Source organism: Saccopteryx bilineata, chromosome 1 (assembly GCF_036850765.1).
Source record: "Saccopteryx bilineata isolate mSacBil1 chromosome 1, mSacBil1_pri_phased_curated, whole genome shotgun sequence".
Taxonomy (NCBI): Eukaryota; Metazoa; Chordata; class Mammalia; order Chiroptera; family Emballonuridae; genus Saccopteryx; species Saccopteryx bilineata.
Window position 1 is genome coordinate 391,226,496 of NC_089490.1, and position 15,761 is coordinate 391,242,256.

General features: G+C 34.5%; 2 protein-coding genes across 2 annotated transcripts; both read left to right on the forward strand.

The window, feature by feature from the left end:
* Nucleotides 1-2,058: 2,058 nt before the first annotated feature.
* On the forward strand, nucleotides 2,059-5,831 carry LOC136320772 (olfactory receptor 5L1-like). Its single transcript, XM_066253924.1, has 2 exons — nucleotides 2,059-2,077; nucleotides 4,587-5,831. The coding sequence occupies exon 2, from the start codon at nucleotides 4,638-4,640 to the stop codon at nucleotides 5,571-5,573; it is 936 nt and encodes a 311-aa protein (XP_066110021.1). The 5' UTR covers nucleotides 2,059-2,077; nucleotides 4,587-4,637; the 3' UTR covers nucleotides 5,574-5,831.
* Nucleotides 5,832-13,790: 7,959 nt separating this feature from the next.
* On the forward strand, nucleotides 13,791-14,726 carry LOC136319686 (olfactory receptor 5L1-like). Its single transcript, XM_066252820.1, has one exon. The coding sequence runs from the start codon at nucleotides 13,791-13,793 to the stop codon at nucleotides 14,724-14,726; it is 936 nt and encodes a 311-aa protein (XP_066108917.1).
* The last annotated feature ends 1,035 nt before the right edge of the window (nucleotides 14,727-15,761 follow it).

Below are 15,761 nucleotides of genomic sequence, written 5' to 3' on the forward strand. Positions count from 1 at the left end.
ATGGATATAAAGACTAGAGTATAATCCAATAATCCAATAATACAAAGGTGAAAAACAATATAAAATCAATAAATGTAAATTTTGAAAAGATCAATAAAATGGACAACAATTTATCTGAATTTACAGAGAGAAAATGAAATGACATACTAAGTAATGTGATCGGGGGGAGACAGACCTTGTAGATATTGAAATGATTTTAATAAATATTGTAAAGAAGTTATGCCAACTAATTAGTCAACTTAGATGATAAGAACAAATACCTAAAATGATAGATTTACCAAAAACTGACAATAGAAGAAACAGAAAATCTAAACAAATGAATAACAAGAAAATAAATTTGATTTATAATTAAAATATTCTATCATCTTATCAAAATCCAACACGGATGACTTCACTGGTTAGTTTAACTAAACATATATATTAGAAATAATAGCAATTGTTGTTTAACTCATGTCAAAAATGGAGAAGATCTCTTTCCAATTCATGTTATTTAGCAAGTGTTAATCTGATACCAAAGTAAAAAAAAAAAATACAAGAAAAGAAAACACAACATAACATCTTTCGCAATTGTAGATAAAGAATGCTTAAAAAGTTATCAAATAAATCTGATAATACACACTAAATATTATAAAAGAATAATAAATCACTACCCACACACACACCACCACCACCAGCCCTAATAATTGAATTCATCACCATCACAGGATATACGGTAAAATAGAAAAACAATTTTATTTTTATATAGTTGCAAAATATCTGAATGTGAAATTAAGAAAACAACTTGATTAATAATGACATGAAAGAATACTTAGAAATAAATTTAACAAAAGAACAATACTTAAATCCAAAATTGCAAAACATGGTGTTTGTCCTTGTATAAGGTAGACATATAAATCAATGTAATATCATTGATAATTACAAAATAAACAGATTAAAAATTGATTGATTTTTAACACAGCTACCAAGGCTATTAAATGGGAAAGGACCCTCTTTTCAATAAATGATAAAAAGCAATTGGTTATTCATATAAAAAAGGTTGAACTGAAACCTAGACTTCACACCATATATATAAACATTAACTCAATATGGACCATGGATATAAACTTAAGAGCAAAAAGCACCAATATATCTCAGGTGAAAGGTTTATGTCCATAATATATATATAAAGGACATTTACAAGTAGAGCATAGAGAGTCAAATAGATAAATATTTCCATGGACATTTCACCAAAGAAGAGTGAGTTTAAGGTGCCTCAACTAAAAGAGAAACAGAAAAATTAAAAATTGAAGACAGCCTTCAAAACAATAGTAGTCCAAGTTATTTCTGCTTAGACCTATACTTTTATATTCATGAAAGTAATACATGGAATATGAGCTGGTGAGGGTTTCTTTTTAGTTGTGAAGGATGTTTGATTTTTCAGTCCATTCAAGATATAATGCAGTGCTTGTACCTCTACCATCTCCTTTGTAAGACAGACCTAGAGATAGCATTTTTTCCCTGATGGTTATCATGATGATTACATAATTTAATATTATCTAATATTTAGAATAGGGTCTAACACATACAAGGGCCTGAGAAGTGCGGAGTATTAATAGCTATCTGACCAGCAGGTTATATCCTTCCCAGTATTTGAAGGGATTCCGATGGGGCTTTAGTCACTGTTCCTTGCTGGAGTTGAGGAGATTTTGTAATATTATAAGAAAGAAGGAATTAAGAAAAATATACATGTTATTTTATTATGGAAATGTGATCTGTGACCCACATATATGCCAGTAGGATGGAATGTCATATAGCACCATGAAATGTGGAGGGAGAGATGTTTGGTTTTGAACAACTGTTTCTCAAATTAAAACATTAAAAAAAATTCTTGATAATATTCTATAGAGATTAATTATGTGTTTTATACCTCATGTAGTTAGTTTGGTTTTACTTTATTTTTATAGCATTAAAGATTAATAATTGGTTAGCAACTTAGGGGACCCGTTCCCCAGGGGATAAAATTAGAGTATAAGTCTCTAGTCGTGCACCATATTCATCCTACCTATTCAGCACCACAGAGGAACTGCCTGTCACTCAGGTTTGTGAGCTACAACTAGGCTCTGGTTACTTGGAAATGGAAATGGCTATATTTATCCAGAAAACAATTATTTAAAGATACGTTTAACTCATATGTCTTCTTTTCTTTTAAATTTTTATTTATTGATTGTTTTAGAGAAAAAGAAGGGGGTGAAGAAATATCAATTTGTTGTTCCACTTATCTATGCATTCATTGATTCATTTTTGACTGTAGCGTGACCAAGGATAAAACCTGCAACCTTGGTATATCAGGACACCATGTTAACCAACTGAGGACCTGGCCAGGTCACTCATGTGTCTTCTAATTAGAGAATGATTTAATAAACCATATTCCTGTGCACTTACTGTTTCAAATGTTTTTTGTCTTTCAGTATTGAGAGACAGTAGATGGTAAAATTAGAATAATTTCCTGTGGAACACCAGATGTTGATATAAACAAATGATAGTCTCTCTCTCTCTCTCTCTCTCTCTCTCTCTCTCATTTCTTTCTACCTTTCTTCACACCAATTTTTGTCATGGTATCTAGCTCTCTTACTGTCACCCTAATTCTGAGGGTTAAATTTATGAGCCCATTAGTTGGTCATGGGAATCAAGACATGTAGACTTTCTTTGTTGAGTAAATAAGATGAATTATTTTGGTTTGTTTGGATTTCTTATAAAATTATTTCTTATTATCAGCCTAAAATGTTAAGAAGAAGTGTTTCCAAGTTGATTTTTCTGTTTTAACTCTGAGTGGGCAAATAATTCAGTTTTTCTGAGTTAAGTAATGAGAAAACTATGGCTTCAGCAGGTGATTTGTTTTTAATTCTTTAGAATTTCATTACATATATATTTATGACATCATGAGTATACTCCTCTAAGAATGAGGGCAGAGAATACAATTTCTCACATTCCTTATGTCTTTTCTTTTCTTTGTATCCCTGCCCCCACAAATGCACAGCTTCCCTCATTATCAACTTCCCCTACAAGAGCGGTACCTTTATTAGAATTGATGAACCTGCATTGATACATTATTATCACCCGAGGTCCATAGTCTACCTCAGGGCTCACTCTTGCTGTTGTACATTTCATGTCTTTGGACAAATGTACGATGACTTTTATCCACCATTATTGTATCATATAGAGTGGTTTCACTGCCCTTAATATTCTTTATACTTCACCTGTTTATAGTTCTTTCCCCCCCCAATTTCTGATGCAATTGATCTTTTTACTGTTTCCACAGTTCTGCCTTTTCCTGAAGATCATATAGTTGGAATCTTAGAGTATGTAGCCATTTTAAATTTGCTTCTTTCACTTAGAAATGTGCATTTAAGTTTCTTGCTTGTCTTTTCATGGCTTGAGAGCTTATTTCTTTCGGTGCTGAATCTTATTATCTGGATGGACAACAGTTTATTGTATATTAATATTCTTTAAAGACAGATATGATTGGTAAATCACAGTTATAGAATATACAGTGTAATTACTTCCCCCAGCCAACTACAGAAATAAGTTCATGAGTTCTAACTTACCTTTTTCTCTATGTGGGTAACAGATTTATCTTTTAGGGTATGTAATCAAATTGAAGTGGTAACATAAGATATTTCTACCAAATACACTCAGACCTCAACATATACCTTTTACTTAATACACATATACAGCAAATGTACTAGTTATTGAAAAGAAAATAACTATCTTCTCAAAATTATTTCAAATAACAAAACTTTCTGCTTTATATATAATATAGCATAGTTTAACAACTGCCCTAGTTTTTCTCATTGTGAATATTATAAACAATGCTGTAATGTTACTTTGGATATAGTTTTCCACAATCTGTGAATGTAACTAAACATTTCTAATAACAACTTACTAGGAAAAACCTCATAAATATATCAGATAGCTTTTATTATTGTCAGAGATAAGGATATATGTTGTTGAATTGCTTTCTAGGAAAATTTTTACAAGAGTTGTATCTTTCTGATTCATTTTAATATTGATCAATAGTATTCTAATCAATTTAGTCACTGTTAATTTGACAAGTAGAAATGATGATGGACTATAGTATATATTTAAAATATTTTTTATTCAGTTTCATTCTAAATTTGAAGAGTACTGATGAGCCACTAATCTCAAGGAGATCTGTCCACTTCCCAGTGACAAAACTGTATAGGACTTCACAGGCTGAAATTTTAGACTGATCTAAAAAATTAGTGTATGCAGGATCACAGTAACTTAGCAGAATGTGTTACATTTTTCTGGGATAGAAGTTGATCTCTTGTGGCTACAAAGTATATCATTGGATCTATTTCAATATCCATCAGAAACACTTATGTTAACTCACTAACTCTATTGTGTTAGATAACAGGAATCATACATGTTTCTGGTACTACTTTAAATTTGGTCAGTGGGATCTGATGACACTGTACATTTAGAATTGTTTGCCAATTGTATTTCAAATACACAAAAACATCAGTATGAAAGTTTCTCTTAAGTTAACATAAATGTGTCATTTTTTCTTCTTATTCCCATTTCAGAACACACACAAAACATATCTTTTGTTTTTCTAAACTTGACATGTGGTAGCAATGGGGGAGGAGAACTGCACCATTGTAACAGAGTTCATCCTTCTTGGATTATCAGATGTCCCTGAGTTGAAAGTCTTTCTCTCCCTGCTGTTCCTTCTCATATATGGCGTCACATTTTCGGCCAACCTGGGCATGATCGCACTGATTCACATCAGCTCTCGACTTCACACCCCCATGTACTTTTTTCTCAGTCACCTGTCCTTTGTGGATTTCTGCTACTCTACGGTCATTATGCCAAAGATGCTGTTCAATATCTTCAGTAAGGACAATACCATCTCCTTTCTCGGATGCATGATACAATTCTACATGTTTTGCACATGTGTAATCACTGATGTGTTTCTGCTGGCCATGATGGCCTATGACCGCTTCTTGGCCATATGTAGCCCACTGCTGTACATGGTGACCATGTCCCGGAAACTCCAAATACTGCTGGTCTCTGGCTGCTACGTCTGTGGGAGTGTGTGTTCTCTGATCCACTTGTGTTTAGCTCTTGATATTCCATCCTACAGCTCAAATGTGATTAACCATTTCTTTTGTGACCTACTCCCGATTCTTAATCTTGCCTGCTATGATGTGTCCTTAAATGAACTCATGGTTTTCATTGTGGCCACTTTCAATGAGATCATCACCATTGTTATCATCTTTACCTCCTACTTGTTTATTCTCATCACCATCCTCAGGATGCGCTCCGCAGAGGGAAGGCGCAAAGCCTTCTCCACCTGTGCCTCCCACCTCACAGCTATCGTTGTCTTACAGGGAACAATCCTTTTCACGTACTGCCAGCCCAGTTCTGGCAACAGCATGGATACTGACAAGGTGGCTTCAGTATTTTACACGGTAGTGATCCCCATGCTGAACCCCCTGATCTACAGCTTGAGGAACAAGGACGTGAAAGAAGCTCTCAAGAAAGTGTTGGGGTCCAGATTCACTCTTTGAAAAGCTCTTTCCTTAGCTGAATTCAGGGTTTTATTAGACACTTTAAAGAGGGCTTATTGGGGTGCATGTTAAGGAAAAGTAAAATTGGGAAAGGTTTTACATGATAGGGATCTATGCATGATTTTCTGTTTTCCATGTTTCTGTCGTATTAAAGCCACTTGAGCTCCTATCTGACTGTGGTCACTATTAGCATGGTACCCTCATCTGCATTTCTTTGCATCCCAGTACTGGTCATGCACTGGATATTCACAAGGTGACCTCTGTGTGCTACATATTAATTATGCTTATATTGATTTTCCTAATTTACAGTCTAGAAAACAGATATGTCAAACATATCTTTTTGGAAAGTGATTAGCTAAAAAGATCTTTCTTAAGGATGAAATGGGGTCTGACCCCTTCTCAGAAATGTCTTTTTTTGATGTTTGGTTCTCACTGTCGGAAAAGTCAGTTTAATATGAATTTCCTCAAATCTGTGGGTAACCAAGATAAGGTATGATGCCAAGGACAATGCCTTCTTTTCTTTCATCCCCAGGAGTGGAAGGACTGAGAGATAATTGGCTAAGGCCACAAAGCTGAACAAGTAATAATATAATAGAAATATGAAATTAGTTTAGTTTCACTTCAAATTTAGTTTTTATCTTGAACCTTCTCCCATCATTATAATTTCCTTAAGATGAATAAAAATAATAACAATAAAAATCCCTGTTATCCTAACCATCTATAAAGGCTATTAAGTAAAAGTATTTAGAAAATATTTAAAAGACAATGAAATATTTTTATTTATCTTAAATCTCTGTTCAAACAGTAATGCAATACTTGTAACTTGCTGAAAATTGCATGTTTTAATTTTCATGCTGTTTTGAAGTATATAATAGCTCGTTTTATATAATACAGGATTAAGATTAGAGAAGAGGATTTAAATAAAAACACTTGCCTGACTTATGGTGGTGCAGTGGATAAAGTCTTGACCTGGAAATGCTGAGGTCACAGGTTCGAAACCCTGGGCTTGCCTGGTCAAGGTACATATGGGAGTTGATGCTTCCAGCTCCTCCCCCCTTCTCTCTCTCTGTCTCTCTCTCCTCTCTCTCCCTCTCTGTCTCTCTGCTCTCTAAAAATGAATAAATAAAATAAAAAATAAAAAAAATAAAAACACTTATGTAACCCATTACTCTGTCCATATGCAGGCTGAAAAGAATACTTCCGTGTTTCTTTTTTGACAGCAACCTAAAATAAAATGACTATTTGTGAGAAAATGAACCTCTATTTTATTTCATAACTGGATAAGTAATTATTTGATTACAGAGCAAACAACATTTGAAATTTACTAGTTTTGGGGATAGGTTATAGAATTGCCTAGTATGCAGCTATTAACCCATGACCACTATTAAAATTTTGTTTAAAATATGGTCTATTTTTTTACAGATATGCAGAAAGTGAATATATAGTTAAAAATGTAATACTAATATAAATACCATCTCATTATTTTTTTTCTATTAAAACATTAAGTTAATAAGGCTACCATTTAACTTAAACTGTATATATAGGGAATTTTAGTTCTTTCAATTTGTTTTGACTAGTGTAATGCTATAAACACAGCAAGGGAAATGGAGTCCTTTTCTTCTCGGCCGTGGAAAAGTCCAGGTCCTTGATCCCCAACTCCCATTTATGCAGTTTCTCTGCAGGTGTCAATAGCACCACGTCTGTTCTCCAGGGTGAGGGCAGGGAAGGACTCCTCATCTGGTGTGAAGACTGTGATGTGTAACATAAACCTAGAACTGCTAATCTGGGGACATCTGCTGATATAACTGAGCCAGAATGAAGTTATTTCAGATGCTTTCCCCTTTGTAACTATAGAACAAAAAAAATCATTATTTCATTTACCTAGATTTTTCTTACAGAATTAATAAATTCAGTGAGATTAGAACATCTTACATAAGAATTTGATTACATGTACCACCTAAATCGCTCAACTTCATAACAGAAGACACGAAACTCACATCCAAGAAGCTCAGAGAGCACAAAGCAGAAAGAAAAGTTAAAAAAATTGAATACAGGAACCATTGCGCATTTGTCTCTTGACAATGTGGGGTTGGGGTACACACACACATATAGTGAAAAATTTGCATATAACTTTTGATTCCCCCAAAACATAAATACCTTCATTACCTGCTGGTTCTAGGACCATTGTGGGTACCAAAATCTGCAGATGCTAATGTCCCCTGTATAAAATGGCATAGATCAATACATATAGTTGGCACTCTGCCTCTGTAGATTCCAGGATAGGTATTTATTTGGAAAAACCTGTGTGTAAGCAAAACCACACTGTTCATACCCATGCTGTTCAGGGTCAACTGAGTAATGAACAGGGCTGTTCAACCTCAGTATTGTTGACATTTTGTATTGATAACTTCTGCTGTGAAGTACTATCCTGTGCATAGTAGGCTGCTTAGCAGTACCCATAGCCTCTACACATTAGATGCCAGCATCACTGTCTTGTAGTTGTGCCAATCAAAAATATATATTTCATCATTGTCAAGTGTCTGCTATGTGTTTGGTTGTGGGATGTGGTTGGTGGGATTAGGTTCAAAACCAACTCTACTTTAGAAAAACTGATGTAAAGAGAAAAAAGTAAGCACTTGTCTGATAAAGGATTTGTATCTAGAATATAGACAGGATTTTAAAGTTAAACAGCACACTTCTCAAGAAATCAAAGTATAAAGAAACATAAATAAAATTGTGAAACTTACCAGGTGGCTCAATGGATAAAGTATTGTTCCTAACTCTGAGGTCCTGGGTTTGAACCCCAGTCAGGACATGTGTGAAAAGCAGTGAGTACAGAACCAAATGGAACAGTCGGTGGAACAAAGAGCTGATACTTCTCTCTCTCTCTCCGAAGTCAATGGAAAAAATAAAAAAGAAAAGAGCAAGAGAAATTATAAAATAATTTGAATTGAATGCAAGTAAAACATAATCTACAACATTTTAAAAGATGCATTTTATGATCATAGATTACATCTTTTAAAATGTGTATAATTTTGTTAACCAGTGTTACTCCAATAAATTCAATAAAAAAGGGAAAATACATTTTGAAAGAGGGAAATTTAGAGCTTTAAAAGAAAAGAAATATTTCAAAACTAGAACCTTAGATTTCATATTTAGAGACTACAATAACAAAGAACTAAAAACAATAAAATGAACAACAACAAAAATCAAATAAAAGGATGGATATAATAAAGACTAGAGTATAATCCAATAATACAAAGGTGAAAAACAATATAAAAGCAATAAATGTAAATTTTGAAAAGATCAATAAAATGGACAACAATTTATCTGAATTTACAGAGAGAAAATGAAATGACATACTAAGTAACGTGATCAGGGGAGACGGACCTTGTACATATTGAAATGATTTTAATAAATATTATAAACAAGTTATGCCAACTAACTAGTCAACTTAGATGATAAGAGCAAATACCTTAAATGATAGATTTACCAAAAACTGACAGTAGAAGGAATAGAAAATCTAAACAAATGTATAACAAGAAAATAAATTTGATGTATAATTAAAATATTCTACCATCTTATCAATATCCAACACAGATGACTTCACTGGTTAGTTTAACTAAACATATTTATTAGAAATAATAGCAATTATTGTTTAACTGATGTCAAAAATGGAGGAGATCTCTTTCCAATTCATGTTATTTAGCAAGTCAAAAAGAAATACAGGGAAAGAAAACACAACATAACATCCCTCGCAATTGTAGATAAAGAATGCTTAAAAAGTTACCACATAAATCTGATAATACACACTAAATATTATAAAAGAATAATAAATCACTACCCCCCACACACACTACCACCACCAGCACTAATAATTGAATTCATCACAGTCACAGGATATACAGTCAAAACAGGAAAACAATTTTATTTTTATATAGTTGCAAAATATCTGAATGTGAAATTAAGAAAACAAATTGATTAACAATGACATGAAAGAATACTTAGAAATAAATTTAACAAAAGAACAATACTTAAATCCAAAATTGCAAAACATGGTGTTTGTCCTTGTATAAGGTAGACATATACATCAATGTAATAGCATTGATAATTACAAAATAAACAGATTAAAAGTTGATTGATTTTTGACACAGCTACCAAGGCTATTTAATGGGAAAGGATTCTCTTTTCAATAAATGATAAAAAGCAATTGATTATTCATATAAAAAAGGTTGAACTGAAACCTAGACTTCACACCATATATATAAACATTAACTCAAAATGGACCATGGATATAAATTTAAGAGCCAAAAGCACCGATATATCTCAGGTGAAAGGTTTATGTCCATAATATATAAAGAACATTTACAAGTAGAGCACAGAAAGTCAAATAGATAAAATATTTGCGTAGACTTTTCACCAAAGAAGAGTGAGTTTAAGGTGCCTCAACTAAAAGAGAAACAGAAAAATTAAAAATTGAAGGCAGCTTTCAAAACAGTAGTCCAAGTTATTTCTGCTTCTACCCATGCTTTTATATTCATGAAAGTAATACATGTAATATGGGCTGGTGAGGGTTTCTTTTTAGTTGTGAAGGATGCTTTATTTTCAGTCCATTCAAGTTACAACTCATTGCTTGTGCCTCTACCATCTCCTTTGTAAGACAGACCTAGAGATAGTATTTTTTCTCTTGATGGTTATCATGATGATTAAATAATTTAATATTATCTAATATTTAGAATAGGTTCTAACATATACAAGGGCCTGAGAAATGCGGAGTATTAATAGCTATCTGACCAGCAGGTTATCTCCTTCCCAGTATTTGAAGGGATTCCGATGGGGCTTTAGTCAATGTTCCTTGCTGGAGTTTAGGGGACTTTGTAATATTATAAGAAAGAAAGAATTGATAAAAAATATTCATGTTATTTTATTATGGAAATGTGATCTGTGTCCCACATATATGACAGTAGGATGGAATGCCATATAGCACTATGAAATGTGGAAGGAGAGATGTTTGGTTTTGAAAAATTATTTTTCAAATTAAGGCATGTAAAAAAATTCTAGATGATATTCCATAGAGATTAATTATATGTTTTATACCTCATATAGTATTAGTTCGGTTTTACTTTATTTTTTTAGCATTAGAGATTAATAATTGACTTGGAACTTAGGGGACCCGTTCCCCAGGGGATAAAATTAGAGTATAAGTCTCTAGTCGTGCACCATATTCATCCTACCTGTTCAGCACCACAGAGGAACTGCCTGTCACTCAGGTTTGTGAGCTACAACTAGGCTCTGGTTACTTGGAAAGGGAAATGGCTATATTTATCCAGCAAACAATTATTTAAAGATATGTTTAACCCATATGTCTTCTTTTCTTTTAAATTTTTATTTATTGATTGTTTCAGAGAAAAGGAAGAGCGTGAAGAAATATCAATTTGTTGTTCCACTTATCTATGCATTCATTGATTCATTTTTGACTGTAGCGTGACCAAGGATAAAACCTGCAACCTTGGTATATCAGGACACCATGTTAACCAACTGAGGACCTGGCCAGGTCACTCATGTGTCTTCTAATTAGAGAATGATTTAATAAACCATATTCCTGTGCACTTACTGTTTCAAATGTTTTTTGTCTTTCAGTATTGAGAGACAGTAGATGGTAAAATTAGAATAATTTCCTGTGGAACACCAGATGTTGATATAAACAAATGATAGTCTCTCTCTCTCTCTCTCTCATTTCTTTCTACCTTTCTTCACACCAATTTTTGTCATGGTATCTAGCTCTCTAACTGTCACCCTAATTCTGAGGGTTAAATTTATGAGCCCATTAGTTGGTCATGGGGAATCAGAACATACACTGTTGAGTAAATAAGATGAATTACTTTGGTTTGTTTGGGTTTATTAAAAAATTGTCTCTTATTATCAGCCTAAGACGTTAAGAAGAAGTGTTTCCAAGTTGATTTTTCTGTTTTAACTCTGAGTGGGCAAATGATTCAGTTTTTCTGAGTTAAGTAATGAGAAAACTATGGCTTCAGCAGGTGATTTGTTTTTAATTCTTTAAAATTTCATTACATATATATTTATGACATCATGAGTATACTCCTCTAAGAATGAGGGCAGAGAATATAATTTCTCACATTCCTTATGTCTTTTCTTTTCTTTATATTCCTGACTCCACAAATGCACAGCTTCCCTCATTATCAACTTCCCCTACAAGAGTGGTACCCTTATTAGAATTGATGAACCTGCATTGACACATTATTATCACCCGAGGTCCAAGGTCTACCTCAGGACTTACTCTTGCTGTTGTACATTTCATGTCTTTGGATAAATGTATGATGACTTTTATTCACCATTATAGTATCATATAGAGTGGTTTCATTGTCCTAAATATTCTCTATACTTCACCTGTTTATAGCTCTTTCCTCCCAAATTCTGATGCAATTGATCTTTTTACTGTTTCCACAGTTCTGCCTTTTCCTGAAGATCATATAGTTGGAATCTTAGAGTATGTAGCCATTTCAGATTTGCTTCTTTCACTTAGAAAAGTGCATTTAAGTTTCTTGCTTGTCTTTTCATGGCTTGAGAGCTTATTTCTTTCAGTGCTGAATATTATTATTTGGATGGACCACAATGTATTGCATATTAATATTCTTTTAGGACAGATCTGATTGGTAAATCAGACTTATAGAATATACAGTGTAATTACTTCCCCCAGCCGACTACAAGAGAGAAGTACATGAGTTCTAACTTAGCTTTTTCTCTATGTGGGTAAAAGATTTATCTTTTAGGGTATGTAATCAAATTGAAGTGATAGCATAAGGTATTTCTACCAAATACACTCATACCTCAACATATATCTTTTTTTTTTTTTTTCTTAAGCTGGAAACGGGGAGAGACAGTCAGACAGACTCCCGCATGCGCCTGACAGGGATCCACCCAGCACGCCCACCAGGGGGCGACGCTCTGCCCACCAGGGGGTGATGCTCTGCCCCTCTGGGGCTTCGCTCTTTTGTGACCAGAGCCACTCTAGCGCCTGGGGCAGAGGCCAAGGAGTCATCCCCATCGTCCGGACCATCTTTGCTCCAATGGAGCCTCGCTGAAGGAGGGGAAGAGAGAGACAGAGAGGAAGGAGAGGGGAGGGGTGGAGAAGCAGATGGGCGCTTCTCTTGTGTGCCCTGGCCGGGAATCAAACCCGGGACTTCTGCATGCCAGGCCGATGCTCTACCACTGAGCCAACCGGCCAGGGCCTCAACATATATCTTTTATTTACTACACATATATACCAAATGTACTAGTTATTTAAAAGAAAATTATCTTCTCAAAATTATTTCAAATAACAAAACTTTCTGCCTTATATATATGATAATATATCATAGTCTAACAACTGCTCTAGTTTTTCTCATTGTGAATATTATAAACAATGCTGTAATGTTACTTTGGAAACAGTTTTCCACAATTTGTGAATGTAACTAAACATTTCTAATAACAACTTACTAGGAAAAACCTCATAAATATATCAGATAGCTTTTATTATTGTCAGAGGTAAGGATATATGTTGTCAAATTGTTTTCTAGAAAAATTTTTACAAGAGTTGTATCTTTCTGATTCATTTTAATATTGATCAATAGTATTCTAATCAATTAAGTCACTGTTAATTTGACAAGTAGAAATGATGATGGACTATAATATATATTTAAAATATTTTTTTATTCTGTGTTATTCTAAATTTAAAGAGTACTGATGATCCACTAATCTCAAAGAGATCTGTCACTCTTCCCAGTGAGAAAACTGTACAGGACCCCACCAACTGAAATTTTAGACTGACCTAAAAAATTAGTGTATGCAGGATCACAATAACTAAACAGAATATGTTACATTTTTCTGGGACAGGAGTTGATCTCATATGGCTACAAAGTATATCACTGGATCTATTTTAAGGTCCATCAAAAACACTTATGTTAATTAACTAACTCAATTTATTGTGTTAGATAACAGGAATCATACATGTTTCTCCTAATACTTTAATTTTGGTCAGTGGGATCTGCTGACACACTGTACATTTAGAATTGTTTGCTAATTGTATTTCAAATACACAGTAACATCAGTATGAAAGTTTCCTTTCAGTTAACATAATGTGCCATTTTTTCCTCTTATTCCCATTTCAGAACATACACAAAACATCTTTTGTTTTTCTAAACTTGACATGTGGTGGCAATGGGGGAGGAGAACTGCACCACTGTGACAGAGTTCATCCTTCTTGGATTATCAGATGTCCCTGAGTTGAAAGTCTTTCTCTCCCTGCTGTTCCTTCTCATATATGGCGTCACATTTTCGGCCAACCTGGGCATGATCGCACTGATTCACATCAGCTCTCGACTTCACACCCCCATGTACTTTTTTCTCAGTCACCTGTCCTTTGTGGATATCTGCTACTCTACAGTCATTGTGCCAAAGATGCTGTTCAATATCTTCAGCAAGGATAAGACCATCTCCTTTCTCGGATGCATGATACAATTCTACATATTTTGCACATGTGCAATCACTGATGTGTTTCTGCTGGCCATGATGGCCTATGACCGCTTCTTGGCCATATGTAGCCCACTGCTGTACATGGTGACCATGTCCCGGAAACTCCAAATACTGCTGGTCTCTGGCTGCTACGTCTGTGGGAGTGTGTGTTCTCTGATCCACTTGTGTTTAGCCCTTGATATTCCATCCTACAGCTCAAATGTGATTAACCATTTTTTTTGTGACCTACCCCCGATTCTTAATCTTGCCTGCTATGATGTTTCCTTAAATGAACTCATGGTATTCATTGTGGCCACTTTCAATGAGATCATCACCATTGTGATCATCTTTACCGCCTACTTGTTTATTCTCATCACCATCCTCAGGATGCGCTCTGCAGAGGGAAGGCACAAAGCCTTCTCCACCTGTGCCTCCCACCTCACAGCTATTGTTGTCTTAGAGGGAACAGTCCTTTTCACTTACTGCCGGCCCAGTTCTTTCAACAGCGTGGATACTGACAAGGTGGCTTCAGTATTTTACACGGTAGTGATCCCCATGCTGAACCCCCTGATCTACAGCTTGAGGAACAAGGACGTGAAAGAAGCTCTCAAGAAAGTGTTGGGGTCCAGATTCACTCTTTGACATGCTCTTTTCTTAGCTAGATTCAGTGTTTCATTAGATACTTTAAAGAGGGCTTATTGGGGTGCATGTTAAGGAAAAGTAAAATTGGGAAGGATTTTACATGCTAGGGATCTATGCATGATTTTCTGTGTTCCATATTTCTGTCATATTAAAGCCACTTGACCTTCCCATCTGACTCTGGTCACTATTAGCATGGTACACTCATCTGTATTTTTTTGCATCCCAGCACTGGTCATGCAGTGGATATTAACAAAGTGACTTCTATGTTGTATATATTGATAATGCCTATATTGAACCCCCTAATTTAGAGTCTAAGGCAGTGGGTTTCAAAGTGTGCACCAGGGAGCACTATTGCGCCTTAGAAGATTTCCAGATGCGCCCTATGGTATTACAGAGAAATATGTGCCTGTTGGGGACCAAAAACCAACAGGGTTTTTGGAGTTTAGATTTTTGAGGAACAGAGGGGTGATGAATTGGTTGTGAGCTGACAGTCTGCCCAACCCCCCCCACCTCACTTGCCTGATTAGGTTGCAAAAGGCTGTTAAGCTGTGGTACTGGATTGTTTACACTACACACTATGTTCCCCAGAAAGACTGGAGGCAAGTTTCTTCTGTCCTTTGTTTGGTGTAAAGTTAAGATGATATGTATGGTGTGGGTTTTCTTCATTCAACACAATTAAGACTATAAAGAGAGGAATTCTTCAATGCATTGATGATGAAATGAAAGTTTGCCTTTCAAATATATGGCCAAACATTGAAGAAATCGCTAGGACACATCAGGCTCATGTTTCTCATAAACAAAAGAAAGAAAAAAACTTAACACATTTGCACCAGGACCTGCTGAATTTACTAAATCTTACTAAGAATGTATCTATATATATAAAAAGATAACTTTTTGTCATTTTTAGATTTTTTAACCCCTCTTTTTATGAATTCTAAAAAGCATAACTAAAAATGTAACATCAAAATGTTTTTTTTAATGTTTTTTAATGTCAGAATACATTTAATTTTGTTTTGTTTATTTTGTTTAATTACC

Excerpts from the sequence above, each read along its gene's own strand:
- LOC136320772 (XM_066253924.1), top strand. The coding sequence starts at position 4,638 with ATGGGGGAGGAGAACTGCACCATTGTAACAGAGTTCATCCTTCTTGGA.
- LOC136319686 (XM_066252820.1), top strand. The coding sequence starts at position 13,791 with ATGGGGGAGGAGAACTGCACCACTGTGACAGAGTTCATCCTTCTTGGA.